Source organism: Spinacia oleracea, chromosome 2, assembly GCF_020520425.1.
Source record: "Spinacia oleracea cultivar Varoflay chromosome 2, BTI_SOV_V1, whole genome shotgun sequence".
Taxonomy (NCBI): domain Eukaryota; kingdom Viridiplantae; phylum Streptophyta; class Magnoliopsida; order Caryophyllales; family Amaranthaceae; genus Spinacia; species Spinacia oleracea.
The window spans coordinates 109,879,191-109,905,046 of record NC_079488.1 but is presented as its reverse complement, the minus strand read 5'-3'; the positions used below and the strand labels follow the sequence as shown (position 1 = coordinate 109,905,046).

The 25,856-nt window shown below is 32.0% G+C and overlaps 3 protein-coding genes across 5 annotated transcripts; all 3 read left to right on the top strand.

Annotated features, from left to right (window-relative positions):
- The first annotated feature begins 3,179 nt into the window (after window positions 1-3,179).
- Window positions 3,180-5,137, top strand: LOC110782188 (uncharacterized). The gene is made up of 3 exons (XM_056836311.1): window positions 3,180-3,221; window positions 3,909-4,055; window positions 4,623-5,137. Exons 1-3 carry the CDS (start codon window positions 3,180-3,182, stop codon window positions 4,995-4,997), a joined length of 564 nt encoding a protein of 187 aa, XP_056692289.1. The 3' UTR covers window positions 4,998-5,137.
- A 778-nt stretch (window positions 5,138-5,915) lies between these two features.
- LOC110782189 (uncharacterized) lies at window positions 5,916-9,937 on the top strand. Its single transcript, XM_021986315.2, has 6 exons — window positions 5,916-6,026; window positions 6,232-6,285; window positions 7,829-8,116; window positions 8,866-8,916; window positions 9,005-9,151; window positions 9,563-9,937. The coding sequence occupies exons 1-6, from the start codon at window positions 5,916-5,918 to the stop codon at window positions 9,935-9,937; spliced, it is 1,026 nt and encodes a 341-aa protein (XP_021842007.2).
- A 3,092-nt stretch (window positions 9,938-13,029) lies between these two features.
- LOC110782032 (ACT domain-containing protein ACR3) lies at window positions 13,030-20,603 on the top strand. Of its 3 annotated transcripts, none has more exons than XM_021986092.2 (10): window positions 13,045-13,294; window positions 15,387-15,482; window positions 15,568-15,684; window positions 15,792-15,900; window positions 15,986-16,031; window positions 16,631-16,745; window positions 16,939-17,006; window positions 17,703-18,314; window positions 19,168-19,272; window positions 20,054-20,603. In XM_021986092.2, exons 4-10 carry the CDS (start codon window positions 15,839-15,841, stop codon window positions 20,375-20,377), a joined length of 1,332 nt encoding a protein of 443 aa, XP_021841784.1. In that variant the 5' UTR covers window positions 13,045-13,294; window positions 15,387-15,482; window positions 15,568-15,684; window positions 15,792-15,838; the 3' UTR covers window positions 20,378-20,603. The 3 variants fall into 3 exon arrangements, with proteins under 3 accessions (XP_021841786.1, XP_021841784.1, XP_021841785.1); XM_021986093.2 differs by having other exon boundaries at window positions 15,767-15,900; XM_021986094.2 differs by lacking the exons at window positions 19,168-19,272; window positions 20,054-20,603 and adding an exon at window positions 18,908-19,116 and having other exon boundaries at window positions 13,030-13,294.
- Window positions 20,604-25,856: the final 5,253 nt, after the last annotated feature.

Genomic DNA, 25,856 nt, shown 5'->3' with positions numbered 1-25,856 from the left:
GTTTTTGTTCACTTTGATTTTGATTTGATTTTTTGTTCCATTTGATTTGAAATTTTGAATATTAGGATTTAGGAAACACCATTAAAAAAAATCAAATAATTAAATACTTACCTAAACCATCTCTATATGCATATCATCTCATTCATATTAAACAATCTCCTTAAACGAAATAAAATCATCTACATCATATATATTTTCTAATTCTCTACGAATTAAAACTATCAAACTCCAAATTATAAGTAGACTGTAATTATCTCTAAGTTTTTTGTGAACATTTTTTAACTTGCAAGAGATCGAAGTAAAAATCGACACGATGGCACGTGGTAATAGCATGTCTTTCGTGCTATTGATTATTACAGTTTTAATGAACTTATCTACCTCTTTTTGTGAAGGAAGACAAATGAGAGATTCAAAGGGCGTTATTAAAACCATTAAGGTATTTTCCAACCTAATTAACATATATCATTTTTTATTTTTAGTTTTCCCTTTTTATAAAACTAAATATCTATGAAAACCATAAAATGTTGTTTTCAGTTTTATTGTCAGTTTTCAAAATCAACATGATTTTGTATGTATGAATATTTTTTAGTTTATAATTCACTCTAAATCATACGTAGTATGACTTTTAAAATCAAAAAATTGGAAACTGGCCATGATACCGAATAAGTCCTAGTAATTTATAATATTATTTCTCTTTAATTTTATTTTTATATGAATTTATTAGTCCGTTCATTTTGTAAAAAAGGAGGATGTCACTCACATTTATTTTTATATGAATATGAATTAACTATGTTAACTTATTTTCGAATCGCTTTGAATTTATAATATTAATAATATTTCTCTACTTACAGATTGGTGATGAAGAGATTGTAGATTGTATTGATATACTTAAGCAACCTGCTTTCACTCACCCGCTCCTTCTAAACCATGAAATACAGGTTTGATTACGTACTTGATTAGGAGTATACTATTAGGCCTGTAACGATTTTAAGTGATTTTACCATTATAATTTATACAGATCAAACTATTACGTACAGTGTGTTTACATATACTTAATTAGCCTTATATGCACGGGATGTATGATTTAATTACATTCAAAAGTTATGTAATAACAAAAGATTTCTTTACTTTCATGTTATTATATTATTGAATTTTTACTTTCCTGTTATTTGGCTAATCCACCTCAATTTAGTCTTCCCGTTTTTTAATTGAATGCAATTCGTTTTATTAATTACGGAGTACCATTAGGAATGTTATAGTCTATTTTATAGGAGAAACTCAAAGGTCATTTACATTTATAACCTCATGAAATTTCATTATAGAATAGAGATACCTTTACCAAAATAGAGTATATATATACTCTGTTACATACAAGCTAATTAAGTTTACAACAGTACGTTCAACTATACACTCCATTCGTTCTTTTTTAATTGATACGGAGTACATTTTTCCCTTTGAAAAAATTCTTTTTAGTTGACACACTTTTTATTTTGGTAATTTTTGTAATGTGAATATCGTATTTAACCCTTACATAGGTATGTAAATATGTGGGGTCGTAAATCAATGTATTAGTGAGTACTCCATAGTTTGGTATTATTGTCTATTTACCTTTTTTTAACACATTCTCTTAATATATGTACCGAAATAAAGTGTGTCAACTAAAAAAGAATTTTGTTTGGCAGATGAAACCAAGTAATGGTACAGTTGACATGAGATCGGGATCAGGTCATGAAAAACTTGAGATTACAAGGTCTTGGCATAAATATGGACGTTGTCCAGAAGGTTCCGTCCCTATTAAACGAACACAAACAACTAGACCAGCTGGTCGTTTCGAGAGAAGACAACCACCTTCTGTTGTTAGTGGGCTTAGTCCGAATCACGAGGTCAGTTCTTACAATATTTTAATCTAAAACTTTGTTCTGTTTAATTTATTTAAGTAACGGTTCTATTGTACTTCTTTTTACCGAACTTATTCATACTTAACTGAACTTATCTGAGAAAATTTAGGTAATGTTCGACTTATTTTGACTTATTTCAGACAAAATAAGTTAAGATAAGTTCAGTTAAGTTCAAAAAAGTTCAGATAATATAAGTTCAGCAAAAATAAGATTTTTTCAGACATTTTTACACACAAATAAGTCTATTTCAGAGAAAATAATTATTTTTCAGATAAAATAAATTCAGATAAGTTCAGTTAAGTTCAGATAAGTCCAGATAATATAAGTTCAGTCAAAATAAGTCCAATAGAACGGAGCCTTATTTTGTCTAAAATAAACTTATTTGTGTGTGAAAATGTCTGGAAAAAAAAATTAATTTTGCTGAACTTATATAATAATCTGAACTTATCTGAACTTATTTTAATTTGTCTAAAATATGTCAAAATAAGTCAAACAGAAAATAGGCTAACTTATTTCTGACAAAATAAGTTTAGATAAGTTCAGGAAAAATAAGTACTATGTTTCATAGATTTTTACACACAAATAAGTTTATTTTTGACAAAATAAGTTTTTTTTTTTAAGATAAAAAAAAGTTTAGATTAGTTCAATTGAGTTCTATTAAGTTCAGAACTTCAGATAAATTCTGATACGGAATAACATAAGTAATAAGTCGAATAGAACGTATCATAAGATACTTAATCTCGTTAAGTATTTGTATAGTTTTTGTTCATTAATAGTTATGCGATAATTACTGGACAGTATGCTGCCATCCTACTAAAGCCAACAGCAACTGGAGCAATCCATGGAGCTAAAGCCACTCTGAATGTATGGAATCCAGTCGTCAAAAATCCTCAAGATTTTAGCCTATCGCAACTATGGCTTGTTGCTGGTAGCGGGGATAATGTTAATACTATTGAAGCTGGTTGGCAGGTAATTTAAATACTTCATCCGTTTTTTAAATATCGCATCATTTGATTTTTACATTATTCATACTGTCATGCAAGTATAAAACGCCTTTGTCTATTTTTGTGATCTATACGTAAGAAAATTTGTAGTAATGCGTGATCATGTTAAATTCGTATCGATATATATTTTCTAAATATCAATTTTCGATAATTTTAACTTATACATAATTTGAGATATTAAGAGTCAAAGTAACGCATTTGAGAAGTAAAAGTCAACTATGGTACAATATTTAAAAAACGGGGGAAGTACGTAATACTACCTTACTCCAATCGTATAATGAACAGGAGTCGAAATTCTCTATACACAATTCGCATACGTGTATCACTCTTTTTTATTGGTTGATATTAATTTGTAATTTGTTAACAACTTTTATTTTTATATTTAAATTCTACTACGTATTAATATCAAGTTATCAGCCAATAAGGATAAGTGGCACACAGCCGCACCCTTTTATTCATCTCGTATAAATATGAAAGTCGTCTCTTTGAGGAAGTTGATCATTATGTACGTACTACCTCAATTTCATAATAATTTTTACAGTTATTATTTGCACAAATACTAAGATAAATACGATAAAGCGTTTAAAAAATGAGTGGATATAATAAAATATGAATAAAGTAAAAAAAAAATATAGTGTAAAAAGATGGGTGGATGTTATAAAAAAAGTTAGTGAAAATATAAATTTTGGGTTAAAGAGAGGTAAGATGATACATTCAAATAGTAGATAGAGACTAAAACGAAAAGTATAAAGATCATTTTAAGACGGAGTTATATGTGATTTGCAACTAACATTTATGTGTTACTATTACTACTATTATTTTATTATATTGATGTAATAGTCTAAAATGGTTTTTAGGTACTCCCCGCTAAAAGCGGAAACGAGCCGAGGATATTCACGTTTTGGACTGTAAGTTAATGTTTTGTACAATACAATTGAGGAGTTGATTTTATTAATTATTTAACTAATTAATTAATTAACTATCTCCTTGTAAATACTTGGTTTAGAGTAATAACTACCAAGGCAAAGGATGTTATGACCTAGAGTGTCCAGGTTTTGTGCAAATAAACAAGGATACTTACCCTGGGGAATCTTTGGAGAATTTTTCTGTCTACGATGGTCAACAAACTGAAATACATGTCAGCATACAAAAGGTAATTATATTTCGAAAATTTATCTCCTATCTTAAACCTTAATTATAGTATTCTTCATATTTAGAATCTTTTCATAAAACCAAAAAAAAGTCAATATTTATGGTGGTGATAGCAAATAATATTGGAACGGAATAAGTAGTAAGTATAGTCATCTGATCACTTATAAGTCTAACGAGATTCCATCAAAAAATCTCTCTAATACCATCCTAAAATCAATTGGCGATAGGTGGATGAACTCACTAATCTTATATATGTTAGTCAATCTCTTTTTATTTCTTCAATATGTAATAACACTTCATACTCACATGTGGATTATACTTTTAACATAATCTAATTTGATTCTTAAAGTATTCTAATTTGTAATTTCTGCCCTTTAATTGATCATTTTATATACGAAAGGGTAGCATTCGTTACAATTTTTCCTTCAATTTACAAATGATTGATAAAACAAAAGTTACTTTTGATATTTTACATGAACACCAAAATTTCCAAGAATTCCTGTATATAATAGAGATATTGTCGAAAACTAATCACGTGCGTGTTTAATCGATCTCCTTGTAAGTGTAGGACAAACAATCAGGAAATTGGTGGCTAACTGTTGATGGAAGTGCAGTAGGATATTGGCCATCATCAATCTTCACAAGTATATCAAATGCAGCTGACTTTGTAGAGTGGGGTGGAGAGACTTTTCATGCAAAATTTGACAACGATCCGCCACAAATGGGAAGTGGACATTTATCTAGTGATGGTTATAAAAGATCGAGTTACATACGTGATATCAAGTATACTAATGTTTCTGGAACTGAAATTAATCCAACTCGACAAAGTTTTGAACCCATTGTCACTTCACCAAAATGCTATGATATAAACTTGCACAATAGAATTGTAGATCATCAAACTCAAGTTTACTTGTTTTACGGAGGCCCTGGATGTACAATATAGAAAATTAGATGCTAATAACAGAATTGCAGAAAACTATAATGTGCATAATAATCAAGTGTGATAATATTCTACCTTTTTGTGGGTTTGTACTCTTTATTACTATTGAAAGTTGTTTGCAAACACTCATAAAAATAAAGTTACAAATATTTGGTTTGTTTGTTTTTTTTTTTTTCTTCTTATTTTTATTCTTTACAAACTTTTACATAAGACGGTCTTACAAAAAAGACCACCTTGTTATCATATAAGTTAAGCAATGAAATCAATTAGTTAAGCACTGGAACTAATTAGTTAAACAATAGAACTATTTAGTTAAACACTAGAACTAGTTAGTTAAGCACTAAAACTAATTAGTTAAACAATGAAATCAATGAGTTAAGCAATCAAAGTGGTCTTTCCGGTAAGGCACACAAAAGTTGTTTATTCTTTGATTCAAGAGAGGAAACACGTCTTCAAAAAATTCATGCTTATATGACTATGTGCCGTGTTGATGTATACTCCCTCCATTTCAAAATAGTTGCATCATTTTGACTTTTTTATTTGTCAACGCATAATTTTTACCATCAATATTCATTACTCTGTATTACGAAGTATGTGTTTAACATAACCACAACTTTATCCCTAATACCTTACCTTATTTGATTAATTAATCAAATATCAAAGAATTGAAATTTAAGTCAAAAGAATTAAATAGGAAAGAAATACTCCTAATAACTTACCTTATTTGGTTAATTAACCAAATATCAAGCTTAGATGAGTATATATGAATATATATAATATCCCATAAATCATATTAAAAAATTAAACCTTCTGTTGCTAAGAAGGATTAATCAGCTAAATTAAAACTATAGTTTATCATTTATCAGGTGTATAATTAAGATCGATCCTTAAAATTATCATCGTTATTCAAATATATTCAACATGAGAAGTGGTGATTTTATGTTTCTTCTTTTTGTTGTAATCTTGTTGAACTCTCCCTTTGCCAGAGCAACACCAATTGAGGCTTCAAAGGCCATTTTCAAAACCATTAAGGTACATAAACTCCTAATTTTTCCAGTAGTTCACATTTGAATTCATTGTAAAGTTCGGTAATTATATATACTTCCTCTGTTTTTTTTTTTTTGGCACCGTAATGGACTTTTCACTATTTAAACATCCTTTTGACCATCTTTTACGTTTATATATAAAAAAAATATCATTATATGTGATCTTATTAAATTCGTCTAAATTTCTGTAGCAAAAGGAGGCAAAAGTATCACCTTTTGCAGCAACACCACCCACTCATCATCAGGTGAGTTTTTTTTTTTTTTTTTTTTTTTACAACACTCCCTCTCTCGTAAATCATACTCCCTCCGTCCCTTAATACTCGACCCAGTTTGACTTTTTGCACTATTCACATAATTCACTTTGACCCTATTTTATTTCTAGTATATTTAAACAAATGTTAGTATATAATATATTGTTGGCTTCATTTTATTATGTATTTTCAAAAATATTAATATTTTTATAAGTTTTTATAATATGTAGTGAAAGAATTTGATGGTCAAAGTTGTGCTTTAGCAAGCGTATCCGGTCGAAACAGGTCAAATATTAAGGGCCGAAATGAGTAACTAAAAACGAGTATTTTACATGTCACAACATATATACGCAACCTAACCCACACGGCCACACTATGACACTATATTGATCCGCATGGAGGTCCAACTTGATACCATTTTTCTTACGTATCAAAAAATGTACACAACCACAGAGTGCTCTGTATACTCCGTAATCCGTATTTAATTATATAATATTTTAATTATTTATACAATTATACTAGCTTGTCTACCCTAGCCTCTACTGGAAGGAGAATTGTACTATAATGAATTTTAATTTGTTACTACCTTAACAATTAATTGAAATGTAATTGTGAAAGAATTACCGAATTACATATTTTTTGGGTGACAAGGTTATTCTCTCCATCCCTAATTATTTGTCTCATGCACTAATAGTGCTTTATTAAGATTTAGTTTTGTAGAATTGAGAAGTGATAAAAGTGGTGGGCCAATATATTTTACGTGAGAGTAAAGTTGTGGTCTCATGTGCTTTTATGGTAATTGGGCAATCTTTTAGGGACGGATTAAAACGACAAACAAAAAGAGACCGAAGGAGTACATGTGATTAGTAATTACCATATTTTATACGGAGCATATTAATGATATTAATACAGACTTCAAAAATTCTTATTTACAAGTGGTGTATTATCAGTAAATATTGGAAGAAGTATAAATCCATATCTGATATGTTTTTACAAAAATATATCACCCCACTACATGACAAATAGGCTAAAGACAAATGTTAAAGGACAAAATCAATTTTTTTGGAAAATGTATCGGTTTTTGAAAATTGGCATACATTTTTCCAAATGGCATATGTTCTTTGAAAAACGGCACATGTTTTAATGCTTGTCTTATACCTATTTTGTCCTTTAGTGGGGTGATATATTTTTGTAAAAACATATCTGATATGGGGCACGCCGCCCTCGTAAATATTGTATACTAAGTTAACTTAACATGCTTAAAAGTTATTCTTATATATGTAAAAGTTATTTATTTTTTTAGTGATAAAATTTTTCATTTTAATACTTTTTCTTTAAAATCACGAATAATGTGTAAAATTAAACATAAACATTTAACCCTTTAAAATGTTTATCTATCAATTTATTTTTTTAATACTTATAAAAACTAATCAAAACATATTAAAAGTTATAAAAAAACTAGATAAAAGTTAAAAATATATTAGGTAAAAATGATCATATTGTTCAATAAATTTATGGTACATCTTATACGTGCAAGGCCTTTTGTACAAACTTTAGGCTTTCTGAGTTACATTTGAAATTTTACATTGTGATCAATTTCGCTGACTTTTATGTCTTTTGTTGCGTTTCGGGCCGGGTGGAAATTGTTGGATACAAGTATGCTATGATTCAGTTAAAGGCACCAACAACTGGAACGATCAATGGAGCACATGGAACCCTAAATGTCTGGAACCCGGTTGTCAACCCATTGGGCCAAAGCATTTCTCAGATATGGATCGTAGCAGGAGATGATACTAATCTCAATACAATAGAGGCCGGTTGGCGGGTATGTACTTCATTTCCAAATACATAATTTATTCGTTTTTTAATTATCTATTGTGGTCTTCAATATAAAATATGATTTATGCGTTTGGATGTATAATGCTTATTGTGCACCACGTTTCTAAATAAACATATACTTTAAAATTCAAAAAATACATAGTTCAAATTAGTGACGGATCCAGAATAACGTAGTAGTGCTGCAACTTATTTCTTTTGCCTCCTTTAGTGTGCACAGTTGAACAAAATTGTATAAGAAAAACTAGAAATTTCATGATTTTATAGCAAAAAATCCAAAAATCTACATTCAAGTGAACATTTTCGCCACTAGTTCAAATCCACTTGTTTTTTTTTTGGTTATGATGAGCCACGAGAGCAATATAAATTGACCTATCGTTCACAAGCCTTCAGACTTAACCACTAGGACAAGACATCATTGGTGGTTCAAATCTACTTGTTTTTTTTGGTGTACCACCCGGTCCACCCTTAGGGCTAATCCGGATTCGGGGCGAGTTCTGAGTGGATAGGTTCCAGTCCCCTCCCAATTGTTGTCGTGGGGGATCGAACACGGGGTCCTCCCTACCAAGTTCAGCCTCAATCACCACTGAACCAACAGGCAATTGGTGGTTCAAATCTACTTGTAAGCTTACATTGAAATCTTTTTCAATAAACGTTGAACACTGGGCACTCGAATATACTCCATGCGATCTACGAGTCTCCTAGACATTTTTTCTCATCCGTTTTTGTAATTTGTAGGTAAATCCTTCCGACGGTCACAGTCAACCAAGGCTTTTCGTATACTGGACAGTAAGTAATTTCATATGGACCGTAACAATTTTGTGTTTCAATTTGATTATACGGCTAATTTAAATGTCTTGATTGTTTGAATAATTAGAGAGATAATTACAAGTCCACGGGTTGCTATGACCTAAATTGTCCCGGATTTGTGCAAACACACAAGGAATTTGTTGTTGGTGCATATTTGGATAGCTTCTCGGTTTATGGCGGAAATCAAAGAGAGATTACTCTTAATATACAAAAGGTAATACTTTCATATATTTTCCCCTTAGCCTTAAAAATATGTTATTAATCAGAATATACAACGAAGTATGTGAAAAGCGGTTAAAAGTACTCCGTAAGTGTGAGTGTTATGTTCCACGTTGGAATATGAATCAAAAGCTTCTAATTTATAACCTAAGTTGGCTATTTCTTTTATTGTCAATTGGCTTTAGGATGAAACTTACTTGTGTTATGTTCATGGACTTTTGTTTCCTCCCTAGTTACCCCATCTGTTATAACAAATTGGTATCAGAGTTGATATTTTGATCACTAGTTGACCTATTGAACCATGAAAATGGATTTTATAGTCCTTTCCCGCACATAATTTATACTTGCAAGTGCAATAAATTGTTGATAATCGGTCACAAAATTTAGTGGTTTCTCGTTGTGACAGGACCTTACATCAGGAGATTGGTGGTTGAGAATCGGTGATGTAGTTATGGGATATTGGCCGGCTTCGCTATTCACAAGCATGGCGAAAAGTGGTGGTGATATAGTAGCGTGGGGCGGGGAGGTGGCGGATTTCACGGCACAAGATAACCACACTATTACACAAATGGGCAGTGGACATTTCTCTAGTGAAGGGTTTCAAAAATCAAGTTATATTCGTGACATAAAGTATATTGGTAAATTTTTCACTGATATTCATCCTGTTCAACAAGATTTTGACGTCCGTACAACATTGCCAACATGTTATAATTCTAATTTTGACGTCCATAATTCTGAGCTTAGATTCTTTTTCGGTGGTCCTGGATGTCAAACACCATAATCATATTCGTGTAACACACTAACACATAAAATCTTCATATATATGTTCTTTGAAATAAAATGTTACTTATTACTCTATAATTCTTTGTTACATTCCTTGTCGAGAAATAATAGTCACATTTCTCATTTTGAGATATGAAAATGGGAAAATTTGTCGCATTTGAAAAGTAAGAGTAATGGTTTATGAATTATGAATTATATATGATGGGTGACTTGATGTTTCAATGGATAGAAATAAGCAAACAATAGTTTTATCCGTTTTTGCAAACAATAATTTTATAATACAAAGGCAAATTTGTTTGCTTATATTGTTTGCTTATTTCTATCACTTTATAAGCAAACAATAATTTTATAATACAAAGGTAATTTCGTTATGTTTTAAGAAAAAACGTAATCAAATTATACAATGAACATTGTAATGGAGAGGACAAAATATAGTAGGACTTTTATCCCGTAGTAATTCTAAACAAAGTAACTTGTAGTGATCCAACTCGAAGTACCCTGAATATGAATGTAATCGAACCACCCAAACTCAATATTATTGAACTGATATGATAGACATTTAAGCCTCTAATAAAAAAGGAAAAATTGATTCTAGCAATCCCAAGTTCTGTTGGTATTTTTTTTAATATCAGTCTCAACTTTCAATTAATTAGAACTGGTCGCATTTATAATTGTTTTTTTTAAAATAGCCCCAGCCTTAAGAAACCTACAAGTGGTTAAAGTAGGTGAAACATTTCCATCGGCATTTTGGTTTTATTAGGAAGTTTGTTATTGAGCTACTTGCTAAATCTCTGAAACATTTCCATCGGGATTTTGGTTTTATTAGGAAAGTTGTTATTGAGCTACTTGCTAAATCTGTCGATGTTGTGGGAGGTGGAGGGGATGAAAGTTGGATGGAGAGAGTGAATATTATTCTGTGTATTTAAGGGTACTTTTATGCACATTGGTGATCCCTTTTATATCGATCTTCTATTCTTTTCCTCACATGTAATTGATGTAAGTAGGAAATGTGAGAGTTGCTGCATGATGAGGAAGTATTTTCGGATATCAGATATGTGCTTGCAAATGTATATCACAGCAAAAGACAAAATAGAAAAAAGGACAAAAATGAAATTAACCGGTACTTTTTTAAACAAAAATGGTAATTTTTTTTTACAGAATGATACTTTTTTAACATGAGTGGTACTTCCTTTTTTGTCTTTCAACTATTTGTCTTTTAGCTGATATGTGTGTTGCCACACATATCTGATATCCGAAAAAACAACCTCACTGCATGATACACGCGTGTGTACTTTATATGTACTCCATATTACGCAGATCGAGAGGGGGGAAGGCTGAATTAGTTTTTTTTTTTTTTAAATAATTATTTTTAACATATTGGTACATGTTGTTATCATAAAATAAGGCGTTTTTGGAATACAACTAAAAGATGATATTATAGTTAGTTAATTAAAAGTTAAAACTGTTTAAAAAAACCTACCCTCCTACCACTCTACCACATCTAAAGGAGTAAACAATTAACCCACTAACACAGTCCAATTGAGGTTCAATTCTAAAATCAATTGACAACAGAAATAATAGCCCAATTAGATTACGAAGTATAAACTACAAGTTTTTTACTTTATCTTCAAATGTAGGATACAATACTCGCACACTTAATTTTATAAACCGACGTTATTTCTATTTTGTATTTTTGAAAGAAAAATTGAAAGCATAGTGGCCCATGAGTGGCCATGACTAAGTGACTACAACTCCATTATTCCGTACACAACAGTAAAAAACCAAGAAAATAATTGGAATTTGCCAAGTTAAATATAGACATGATATAATGGTTGGAATCTTGTGATTTATAATTTGTTGATAATGCTTGGAATAGGATTCTAAGTCTCTGGTTGTAGTTTATGTGCAAATTAGTACAATATTATTATTCTACACTCTAATTGTCTAATTACTCCCTTTATTTGTTCTTTCTTAACACTTGAAAGGTCATCATTAAACATAGTCATGATCCTTTGTTTTTCTTTTTTATATTTGGCTTTTCAATACAATTCCTTTGCATATCCTTTCTTGATTCCCATTCAGAAGAATGAAGAATTGCCATTGAATACTCCTAAAGTATTATAGATTATTATTAGTTAATAAAATAGCTAAGCATCTATGTAATTTTTTGTTTAAATTCCAGATTATTAAAGTAAAGCTCGGTTTTTTTCATGAAAAAGGGTTGAAAACTTGAAATGTTCCAAGTATCGCTAATGAGTAAAATACATTTTGATTTGAATAAGAATACTATTGATATTTTGAACAATTTCTATCATACCACTTGTTGTACGGAGTACCTTGCAAAGTCTAATCAAATTAGACTTGATTGTACATTATAAGGTTAAGGTACAATCAGTTATACATCATGCATTATGGATATTTTCTCCGTAGTTAGTTTACGTAATTACTCTCTATTAACAATTAGTTGCACGTACTTTTATCATACAAGGAGCAATTATATGCTTCATGTTGTCGAGTAGACACAATATCCACCAGAAACAAAAATGATATGAATTGGCAGTGGTGGTTCTTAATTATGGCGTGGAAGGGATCACACATTCACACCTCAAGTAAAACTTTCACTAGTGTATTTTTAATTAGTTATGTCTCCTAAAATTTAAATATAATTATATAAATTTCATATTATATTGTTTAATTCCTCTCCTGACCCTTCTCATAAAACTATTCAAGTTCGCTATTGTAAATTGGTACTCAACTGAAGCAGTCCATAACCTAAACTACACCATTATCAATGAAACAAATCGACACGAAACAACCTAATGTAAGTTTTTCACATTATTCAAATCCAAATAACCCATTTACCGCCTCTATAAACAGCGCAATTTTTTTATTTTCTCCATGATGAAACAGACGGCGGTGCAACAACCAACACCGTTGAATCAATGATTAGACAAAGAAGAAAGAACAACAAGTTGCACAGAAACACAAGTTGATCTTATTTTCTTGTTAAAATGAACCACGATTCACATCATAAAACTGTATTTTATTACCACTTTTTATGTCAGCAAAATTATAAAATTTTAAGAGTTTTTTTAACAAAAAAAAGAAAAGGCAGATTCTGGACACGCCATGCCAACGTGTCCACCTCTTTCTCTCTCCACTAAAAAACCAGCAATTAGCATCAAATATATCAAACATTATAGTGCGCCATCTGCTGATGCATCACTCAACTCTTCCTCACTGACAAACATTTCTCTAAATTCTCAATTTTTCAGTACAAATTTCCCCATTGTTTTTTTCCATGTTTTTGTTTTGCTGATTTTCTCTGTTTCAGACATTCTCATCCACCCATTTTGTAAGTCTTCTCTATCTTTATCTCTCTTCTTCTTTTGAAGTTTATTTATATTGTTAAGTAATGATGGTGGGTTCATAATTGTTGATAATTAGTTGGTTAATTGTTAATTAAATTTAGTATTAATTGCTCTGCTGTTCTTTTCCTTTCTTCCCTTTCTGTTCTGGGTAATGTTTTTATTGAGTTAACTGGATTTCCATTTATTTTTTTGTTCAGGGTGTTTAAAATTTTGGAATTTGGAATTTTAATTCTCGGGTTATCTGGGTTTCGAATTTGAATTCTTGAGTTATAGGGTTTTGAATTTTGTTCAGAAATTTGTATTAAGAAGATATTTCCATTGGAATTTGATTAATTGGGGTTTTGGCTTGCATATTAGACCAAGCTGAGATTAACCATAGACCATAGCTTCATAATTTTGCTGTAACAAGCATAGAAGGCTGGAAAGAAAAAGTTGGACGGCTTTATTTTGGGCTGAGATTAACCAAAGCTTCTTAATTTTGCAAAAGTTGGAAAGATTTTAACTTGCAAGATAATTTTGTGTGGTTCTGCTTGTGTATTAACTTATTAAGTATAGAGCTATAAAATCAGTTGTTGGAGGAATACGCCGTTGGGTAAAGCTGGCTCGAATCATGGCGGGTCAGTTAACTGGCTATTGATGTCTGGTAATCCTCAGTTTTTGACATTGTTGAGAAGACTACCCCACATGTGAGTTGGGACTATTGTCCCACGTGGAAGAAATAGAGGGAGATTGACATAAAATTGGTGAACTACTCCACCTATTACCAAATGGTTTTTGGATGAATCCCGTCAGACTTATATGTGTTCAATTTTCATACATTGGAGTGATGTTGATGTTATTGTATTACGTTTTTCACAAGTTGTCTTTATTGAGGTGTCCCAATGTTGTGTCACATTCAAGTGTCTCAACTCTCAAGGGTTGAGAATTAGCTATGCAATGATTAAATATTTGAATATAGAAAGGGTCAAGGGTATGTTTCTTATGCTCGGATTATCTAGGAGTGTCCTCATCTTATACTCACTGAAATGTTTGACTATTGTTCCATACTTGATTTGACCTTAATTTACGTTGTGTTCTACTTTCCACTTTACCTTTTCTAGCTCCATTTTCGATGTAGACTTGTCTTCTCATAAAATTATTTGTCCTTCTTACTTGTTGTGAAGAAGCTTATAGCTGCGATTTGTGTAATTTAGGATGTAGAGACAACCTCTATTATCATAAGAGTAAGGTTGCTTACAACGCCGCTTTAACATGTCTCACACAGGAAGCTTTTTAGGGACACTGGAGTTATGTTGATTTTATTGTATTATGTTTTCTACAAATCGTCTACATGAGGTGTCCCGTTGTAGCGTCACATTTGACTGTCTCAAGGATTGAGAATTAACTGACATGTTCTGTTTTTCTGTTTGCGATATAATATAAGTAATGTCTTAATAGAGTGGCTCCCAAGAGAGTTTGGAACCGAATGTGGACTTTGATATCCACCTCTAACTTATGTGCTGATAATTCAATGGGCAAGCCTATTTAGCACTTTGTATCTGAAAAGGGTAAGGCTATAAGGGATATATAAAAACTAGCCAACAGAAAGGTCAAAGGTTCAAGTCATATGAAATCTTGGTTCAGTTTAACTTTAAAACAACCAAACAGATAAGAAAAGCTAATCAAGCCCTATATAGTTTCAGCTGGATGCACAATACTCTTGTAAGACCTAAACATTACGGAGTACCATACACACTTAGCCAGGATAAGAGACGGATCAGAGAAAGGAATGGGAAGCTAAGAAGAGGAAAGTAAAGTCAAAGTGTTAGAACCAATTTGAGACATACAAATGTCTGGTTGTGTTTGATGCAATGGTTTCACTGAGTGGTAACAATATATACAGCTTATCTAAGTGATATGATAATCATTGATTCCCATTACTTTAACTCATTAGTTTCCATCCATATTCTGGAACTGACATTAGCTGAAATCATGCCTATGCATGGATTAGATCTTCAAGAAATTATGATGTCATTTTGGCAATGAACCTGGATTTCTTTGGTTTAATGACGCTTTTCTTTTCTCAATTTATTGCAGTGGGTCAAGCGGCCATTCTGTAAGGCGTGGTAACGAGAGAGCCATTGTTGGACTGGTTTTTCTTTTTCAACTGATATCGTAGTAGTCAAAGTACAGGTATTCATGAAAATAGTTTTTATTGATTGGGATAGTAGCCTAGACAAGGTCAAATTTGGTTAAAGTGGCTTTTCTTGTTTTGCAGGACAAAAAATTCTAGTTGTATTGTGAAGTTGTACGATGTAAGTTAGTTCAGGATTAGGGTCAAGGTCAAGGGTGAAATCCGGGACTCTCATCTTGTGCTCTCATCTTGTGCAGTTAGGTAAGTTCAATTATGGATTATGGTCACATTCCAAGTCATGCTAATGTTATCTTCAATTCATTCGATAACTGATATAATGTAGCCTATTTCATGGTTTGTTGAACCAGCTTCTATCCCCCGGAAAGTTCTTCAACTTTTTGTTGAAGAAGCTAAAATGGCTGGGCCATATTTTGATCCTGAATACGAAAACTTAAGCATCAGAATAAATCCTCCCAGGTTCCTAATCTGTTCATATTTTCTTCCGAATCATCCGAGAAGACATTGTATCATACATCTGACTCTAACTTGGTTTTTTTTTCAGGGTTTCTGTGGATAACTCCAGTTACAGTGACTGTACCCTAGTAAAGGTCAGCATCTCATCATCTGATGGTCAAAACGGCAGTAGCACTAACTACCCTAGTTATTTTTACACTTGTTAGTTATCAAAATATAATTAATGGGACCATTATGAGTATAATTATCTGATAGTTATATAAATTTTACATACAACTATGATATCTCAAGCCTGAATACTGAAAAAGGGAGAAATTGTTGTACTCTGCTGGAAGTAAGTGTGATGGGTTAGTTTCACACTTACTTTGGTGTACTCCGCTAGTTTTCCGAACAGGGCCTTAATAGGTTCCAACATCACACTAATGAATGCGTTTTCTGAGAAGTTATGTAAAATTAAGCGCAAATAGATAGTTAATCCGCTATCTGCTAAAAAAATCCTGTTTCTCAGACATGTGTCTTCGACTCTTCGTAATGCATCACGTCAGAAAATGTTTTTTTGTTACTGTATATTAAACTTGTTGACAAATAGCACGCAATATTCTATCTGTTATAAGAGCTCCGTCCGTCTTTCAGTCATCGTCAAATCTTACGCAATCTGTCATGTTTAGCACTGCTTTTTGTCAATTTACATAGAGTTAACACTTAACAGGTTAAATGATTGCTTTTGTTGCAGGTTGACAGCATGAACAAACCAGGAATACTGTTAGAAGTTGTGCAAATCCTAACTGACCTTGATCTCATCATCACCAAAGCTTACATTTCTTCTGATGGTGGATGGTTCATGGATGGTATGTTGCTCTTCAATTTAAGATTTCTTATATTTTTTATCTTAGACATATTGACAGCTACTTTTTTTTCTTGCGTTTTTCTTAATCACATACTGTGTATCTTTTTACTTTGGGCTATAGCTCATCTTAGATACATATTCTTGCTTTGACTGGCTATCAACGTTTGATATTTGTTTCGCTTATGAAAAAACAGTCTTCCATGTTACTGATCAAAATGGGAAGAAGATTACAGACAGCAAGACAATAGAATATATAGAAAAGGTACGCCAATATTATCTAGTTTCCTGTGATCAACTGTGTAAACCTGTGTTTTACTCGCATTTACCGGTCTTATTGAGCTTGTGCGTATTTACAGATTTCAAAGAAAGAGTTTTTCTTACGAATGATAGAATTTCAACATCGCATTTGCATGATAGCCATTTATTCCATCATCCACGGATTAAGCAATATGAATACATCAAGATGCTGTCTAATGTACTGGACACATTAGATTGCAAACTAGTAATATCTTCAAAGAGACACAAACTAATTTGAAAATTATAGTATAGATGATATTTTATTTGTAACAACTTTTTCTGATGTCTCCCTTTAAGGCTTTGTTCTGTTCACCTTATTTCCACTTATCTCAGGAAAAATAAGTTCAGTTAAGTTCAGGAAAAATAAGGATTACCCAAGTACAATTTATAACTAAAATAAGTTTTGATAAGTTCTAATAAGTTTAGTGAAAATTAGTTGAATAAAACACACCCTTAAAAGGTTGTTGATCTTTGCTTTGCTTGTGACTTCACCTAAAGTATAAATAAATGAACACTACCAAATTCCTTGCAAACGCCAGCTAGAATATATAGAAATGGTATGCCAATATTATCTAGTGTTCTGGTAATTCCAGTGCCAAGTCAGAATTTGCTAATTCTATAGTGGTAATTAATTGTGTTTTTTCACTGCATCTCGCAATAGGCTTTAGGACCCAAGGGCCAAGCAGCTGATTGGATAAAGAGTTGGCCAGGAAAAAGAGTAGGACTACACCCCGTTGGTGACCACACCGCTGTCGAACTCATAGGAAGAGATCGTCCCGGACTCTTATCAGAGATCTTCGCTGTTCTAGCTGACCTTCACTTCAACATATCCGCTGCTGAAGTGTGGACCCACAACACACGAATAGCCTGCGTCCTTTATGTCAACGATGATACTACCAATCGCGCAGTGGATGACCCCACCAGATTATCTCTGATGGAAGAGCAACTCAAGAACATTCTTGGTGGGACCCAATCTGACGACGAGCAAGTGGCTTGCACTAATTTCTCCATGGGTTTTACTCATGTTGATCGACGTCTTCATCAGATGTTGTTTGCTGACAGGGATTATGAAGGTGTTGACGTGGAATGCCCTCCGCCACCTGTCAAGCCTAGAATCTTCGTTGAACGCTGTGAGGAGAAGGGGTACTCAGTAGTTACGGTGAAGTGTAAGGATCGACCAAAGCTTATGTTTGATATTGTCTGCACACTTACGGATATGGAGTATGTTGTTTTCCATGCAACCATTTCTTCTGATGGCCCTTATGCATCACAGGTACCGATATCACTCTTCTTGCCAAATTTGTTGGAGTTTTTTTCTTTTACATTTATTTTCTTGCATTGACATTTCGGGTGATTCCAAATCAATAACTGTTATTGATGAATAGTACAAATCACATGGCAAAATCGTAAATAAATAGACTTTCAAGATATACATTTAACTTCAGTTTTTATTCATTTAAGATCACATTTTATTCTGTTAACTTCAAATTATATTGTGTTAACCTCATATTTTATTCATTTAATTCACTTTTTTCGTTTCTTTTTTTTATTTCCATCCATTTTTTAAGTTTTCCTACCGATTTATTTACGAAAACAACATGTTATACCGTTATTGATATATACTCTTCCTGACATTTCTTTTGCCTATGCTTCCATCATATTCGTAGACACCATGGTCTTATATGGTATAATGATTTTGAAGAATGAAGAAATGAAGTATCATCATATATAGAGGATGGTTTTTAATTATAAGATACAGATGAAATTGAAAGTTTTATTATGTTTTATTGATCAAATTACTATTGTTGACAGATACTTCTATTGTATCGTCCAGAATATTAACAGATATTCTGTTATATTTTCCAGGAAGTACGAGATGCACATTGTTCAACTAAGGCCTTTCTGTTTCTTAGTTATAATAAGTGTTGGAAGTTTAGTACTTCCCCCTTGTTCTTAAAAAAAAAAAAAAAAGTTTACCCAAATTTTCTAAGTACATGCATAAAAAGTTCAAAGATCTTCATGATGGTTTGCTTTTTATCCCTTAGCTAGCTAAGAAAAAAAAAAATCCTCGATAATCAACATTTATTATTCTGCAACACTAAAATTGCTGATAAACGGAGTTACAGGAGTACTACATTCGACATAAGGATGGCTGTACACTTAACATGGAAGTAGAGAAGGAAAGGGTTATCAAATGCCTCGAAGCTGCCATTCATCGGAGAGTAAGCGAGGTAATTCCCATCTCAAGATATGCTATTTTGCCATTATACTAAAACAGGCACCACTGTCATTTCATGGTGCAAATTTTTCCCGCCAAAAACTTTATTCCTAAAAAATCTCTACTTTTTATTTTTATTTTTATGTTTTATCCTTTTTTTTTAGTTACCATTCATGTATGGAAAAAATATTTGTTTATAGATTATGGAACTAATATATGTAATAATTATTTGCTAAAAAGGACTTTTGGTGCTCCGTAATATTTTAGTCAAGTCATTATATTAATTAATAATGGATTAATGGAAAATATATTTACTCAATATTTTGGTCAAATCAACATATCAGTATATCGAATATTTTGAATCAACATTCTAGTGTATCGAATATTTTGAATAAAATATGTAATACGTAGTAGGACGGAAATTGCATACTCCGTATTAGATGTTGCATATTTGTATTAGATGATTAAATGAGTATGCTCAAAGTTTATTAATTATGCAGTAATTTTAGGAAGAGAAATATTTCAGTCAAATATTTAGAATATTCGTGCATGCACGGTATCTAATCTAGTGTTTCCTAAGTTCTAGTGTTATAGTACGTAGTACTAGGTCTGAAGTTTATTGCTGTATCGAATTAAGGGACTGGGAGGGTATATTTAAATTATGACTTTAGAGTTTAAGAGACTATATATGAAAGCAAGCAGTAGTTGTTCATTTTATACTCCGTATTTCGCAACAAACAACTCTGTCTTGTGAGATAATTCATTTAGGAATTGATATGATGCTTATGAAACAGGGTCTAAGCCTAGAACTCTGTGCGAAGGATCGAGTTGGCTTACTATCAGAAGTGACACGGATACTCCGAGAAAACGGACTGACAGTAATGAGAGCAGGTGTATCCACAGTTGGGCAGAAGGCAAAGAATGTGTTTTATGTTAGGGATTCTTCAGGAAACCCGGTTGATGTGAAGACAATCGAAGCGCTCCGGAAAGAAATCGGACTATCCATGATGCTTAACGTGAAGAAAGCCCCGCCCAGCGACAGGACGCCCCCGGAAGCTAGAGGGTGGGCTAAAACCAGCTTCTTCTTTGGCGGTCTGCTCGAGAAGTTGTTACCGTGAAAATAATGCCAAACAAATAGTATGTGTGTATGGAAAATGTATGTAACATTTTGGTGTATAGACTAATAAAATTGTCACCAAAGAAAACTAAGCCTCTAATTTATTATCAGAACTGCTAATCAAATGATTAGTTTTCACTTTTCAGGTGGCAAGAATATGTAGTAGGATGAGCTAGAACTATTATGACAGCATAAGTGTAATATGAAAATGGGACAAACCATTCTTATTTTTTGTGCAGTTTGAGAATTTTTATTTTATTTTTGTTCCAATTCATAAAATTAGCTAATATAGCAAAACATTATTTGGCTTAGCAACAATTGCGAAGTGGTAACTCGCTTTTTGTCGTGCCCCATCAGTTGCAAAATGTTGGGAGTGGCTTAAACGATTTACGTTGCTAGGCTGACTAACCTGTGATAGATGTTGGTTTACCTATTAAAATAAAAAAATTAATGTATAATATTTAGCGAATTGATCCGTGCAAATTGATCAGAAAACTTGTATACATCCAGCAATTAACCAACCACACATCCTTTTGCCGGACCAATTTCTCGTTGATGATGTTGTAATGGATTTTATTCAATGTATATATATATATATAAATACGTTAGTTGACCAAATAAAAGATGTATACAGTTTGTTGCTCGGTTTGCTTTAAAGTTTAAAGACATAATATCGTAAACGTAAACATAAAGGTTTGATTTAATTATGTTGACATCAAAATCTAATGAATTGGAAATGTGCAACGAAAATGAGTTAGTGAGAATTTTGTAATTAAAGATATGGAGCATTGCCATAACAATATGATCTGGAATTAACATTTTAAATTGTTTGATTGTTCATTTGTTCCTACAAATATTGATTGGAGTATGGCCTTTGACTTTGACTTTGAGAACGATGGAGTTATTTAAAAGCAAATTAAACAACTTGATTGGTGTTTTTAATCTTGTTTGTGGCATTCACTAAATCAAGCAAACATGAATCTCGTTGTCAAGCGTATTAGCTAAATCTTTGGTACATTATTGATTTCTGTGTTTATATTATTAAAGGAACTCTTCCACCTGAAGATATCAACGTAAATACTTGTATACGACGTTATATAAAACTTTATAATTAGTTTTTGTCCTCAGACGATCTCCCGAATTATTTCATTAAAAACCACATTTATGTCATTACATATAAAAACATCATTGGTGGACCAGGGTGTACCTAATAATTTTTCATTTATTATATTTTGTTTGGGAAAGAAAGATATCAAATGCGACTATAGCATAGAAACAATAACAAAAGAAATAGTTTGGGATTGTAAATCCCCTTCTGAAATCGTGCATTAACAAACGTCGTTAAATAATTGTGTCATACAAATAAGAAAAGAGAAAATAAGTCTTAAGAAGTACTCCCTCCGTTTCTTTTTGTTGTATCCGTTTCCATTTTAAGCATTTCATATTGTTGTATCCATTTAGAATCTATTCTATTTTTGGACATACATTTTATCCTAAAATACCCTTACATTTCTATCTAATTACCAAAATACCTAAAGATTCTACCCATATTCCCACCTAATTTTTCCCACCCATAATATTTAATTCTTTTCCCTTCCCCATATACCCACTCTCTCACCTCCTTTATCACCCATCATTATCACTCCTCTCTCTTACCTTATTTCTTTATTATTTTCTCACTCCTTTATTTATTATAATCTCTTACACCCAATCATTTCTCTTACACCCAATCATTACACTTATACCAATACAAACCAATATTCCAAATTTCTTAAAAACCACACCAGATTCCAAATGGATACATCAAAATGAAATGGAGGGAGTACTACGTATGTGGTACTTCAAATTTGGATCAAGTTCTTTGTCTTTGTACCACTTTGGTGGCTCCCTGGCCTCCCTCTATATACTTTGTTAAATATGGGCCTAAATCGCGCCCATCATCAACCCATCTCAGAGAAGTGAGTCAACTTTTGCAAGATTATAAAGAAAGTTCCACTTTAAAGCTATAAGGGAAGTAATCCCGTAACCTCATTAAGTGAATACATGTGGGCTCTCTCTTTGATCTATTATCAATATGAGACCTTCACATGTAATATTCACGTGGCAAGATCTCAACATATTTTTTTTTATATAGAAATGCGACTAAAATTGTTTGTTATTGCCTTGAAATAGAATTAATGTTGTAAAAAGTAAAATAAAAATACGTTTCAACCCAAAACAAATGAAATTAGCGAAGGCTAGGTTAGACTCTTGATTACCTCTAATCTTCCTCAAAAAAACAAGCTTCGAGTACTTTCAATTAATGAACGGTGACATGATGAATTAATTAGTACATGATTAAGTGATTAACACAGTACGTACAAATTATAATGTACAATTATTAGCAGATGGAAAGGAACATAATAATAATTTACGTGTGTTCTATTATTAACTAACCTAGCTAGCTAACAATCTAACAATGAAAAGGAAGCATGAAGTTATTAAGACGCTATATTTAACTAAATTCATCAATTCATCATATCAATTATTCATGATTAACTCCACAAACATCAATCATACTGAAAGCTGCCCAATTAAATTACACAAATTCTTATTTATAAGTTGTACAATAAATATTGTACACCGGAGTAAAAGTTAACTCAAAATGCGTAAAAGTTAAGCTTATATATGTAAAAGTTATCTATTTTTTTAGTGATAAATTTTTTCATTTTAATAAAACTTATTTTTTCAAAATCACTAATAATGTAATAAAATTAATCATTGAATGTTTATCTATCAACTTTTTTTTACTACTATAAAAGTTAATCAAAACTAAGTTAAAGTTACAAAAAAAATGGGTAAAAGTTATCTTGGTGTACAATAAATTTATTGTACACCTTGTGCGCGCAAGACCTTTTGATTAAATTATTGTCTCGATCTCTTGCTTTAGTGGCGTAAAATATCCAAAATTTAGTACTCCGTATGTAAAAATAATGACCAGTGTTATGTCAGCTCGTCTAACATTTACTTAATTGTCATGTATGTCAATTCATCTTCAATATAGTAGTTAGTTGGGTAGGATGTTATATACTAAACTTTGAGTTATGAAAAAACGAAAATACATAATATTAGCCTCCACTATATTGCTGATGGGATTCAAAGCTAATCTACCTCCAGCAAATTAAACCATTCTCCATGAACAAATAACTGCCCTTATAACCGCAAAAACAATTAACGCTAAGTCTTGATTAATAATATATAGCTATATTACTAACCCAATTAGTAGCAAACCAAGCTCAATGCTCCACTAGGCCCAATAACCCAAGCCATCTCATATTCAATATAGGTGGGACATGAGCATATTTAAAGACAACCAAAACATCATTTTTCTTCCATGTGGGAGAATACTCCTACTCACGCAAGTTGAAGACTAATATCTAACATAGGAGGAAGGTGACGTGTTAATTATATGCTCAGATGGTTAACTAAGTGCAAGTCAGGTAAGAGGAGGATGACGTGTTATATGACCTGATAGTCAACTAAATGTTATCAAACATTTTTTTACGAGAATTTGTATAAATAAACTAAAAATAATCATAGCAAACCATTATTAATTATGTGCATGAACGAAGACGAGTATCAATGGTGGGTTCATTGGTGGAATATAAATATACACAAGATAATTGCTCATATTCTTTTCCTCTGATGTTTTGGCTGAATGTGAGATAAACAAAATTCATTGACGTGTAACCGATAAGATGTAAATTTGCAAAATTTCCATATTTAGAACGCTGGTTAAAAACCTTTCTAAAAAAGGAAAAGAGAATTGCGTGTCACCTTGTTCATTGTACGTGGCCATTTGTATTTGCTTTTAATTTTGCAACATATACTCCATCCGTTTCTGAATACTTGTAACACCTGTCTATGTCGATCGTCTTTTAATATGAAGTTTTATTAAGTTCAGATATGTGAATTGAGCATATCCCGAATCAGGCCCTACCACTCACAAAGTCGATATAATATGACTCGATAAGATGGCCTATTTTCATTTTTATTTTTTTTGGGTGCAATACTATATTTTACTATTTATAAGGATAACTTAAATATCTTTTCAACACTATTTGTAACAATCAGCTTATGCACCACCATCACTAAATTACAATCAGGTTTGTTTGTTACATATCACACATAAGATTATAAGAATGCAAGTTGCATGGATTTTCCTAACAAAATTATTGTAGCAACTAGCAAAGGGGAAAAGGACTTTAATTGGGCTTTGATCAATTATTTTGCTAATTGATTTTTTGAACACAAACCGTCAAAAAATTGTATCACTCGTATGTTTCACCTGGTACGTTGTTGGGTATTGATGTTTTAAGGGGTTGTTGTTTGGTTGATCATACGAAGTAAAACTTTTTAGGAATATGTATGGCAATTCCTAAGAAGTGGAAGATGTCGTTGTGTTGAACATGTAAAGTAAAATTCTAATGGGAAGTTTCACTTACCTAAGTAGCAACTTTCTCCATTTTGTAAAAAGAGTAACTTTTTAAGAAGAGCGGCTTCTCTTATTTTTATCAACCAAATAATACTACAATCTTCCATTTTATTAAATGCCATATTTTTCATGTTTTTATGTCAATTAGGCCAATCAATACCTCAGTAGATAAACGTTATGGGGCTCTTTGATAATTGTTAATGATTTTTCTCTCTATTAAAATAAAACGTACCAAAAATATATTCCATTTTATTATTATTAAATGCTTTAGAAAGTGTTTCTTTATTATTAGATTCCCTTTTTAGAGTTTATTTTAGTTTATTTTATTTTAAATCAAGCTACTCGTCCAACACCCTACGGCCCTACAGGCTTAATTTACCAGGAAGGCTGAGATTCCCACATGTCAATAATTAAACGGTTTTTTCATGAAATGCCCCCGAGGTTTCACGGATTGCACCAAATACACATGCGTGTTTCAAATTACATAATATACCCCTATTTTTTAAAAAATGCACCAAATACCCTTGGATTTAACGGAAGACTAACGCCGTTAGTGATTAGCCGATAATCAGCCTTAATTAACCTTATTAACTACATATAATTAACCCTATATCAATTCCAATGAAATATAACTAATATTTTCTTTTTTCTTTTTTCCTTTCTCTTTTCTTCGATTATTTCTAATCTTTCGATCCCTTCTCTTTTCATGATTCATCTTCTCCAGTGCCCTTCACCAAGAACAACACTCCATTGTTCTCCATTCTTCCTTCAACTCCATCCTCCAAACCCAATATCAGATCAGATTGCCTACCTCCAACATTACATTACCACCACTGCTCCCCAATTAAAACCCCAATTTCTACAATTTCTACAATTCGGAGTATTAATGAAGGGGACAAAAAAATTTTGAGGCGGAGAAGTAGTAGCGGCGGGGGCGAGGAGTTGACAAGGGTGGTGTTTTAATACTTGATTTTTGATCAAATTGTGTGATTTATTTAGTCAGTTT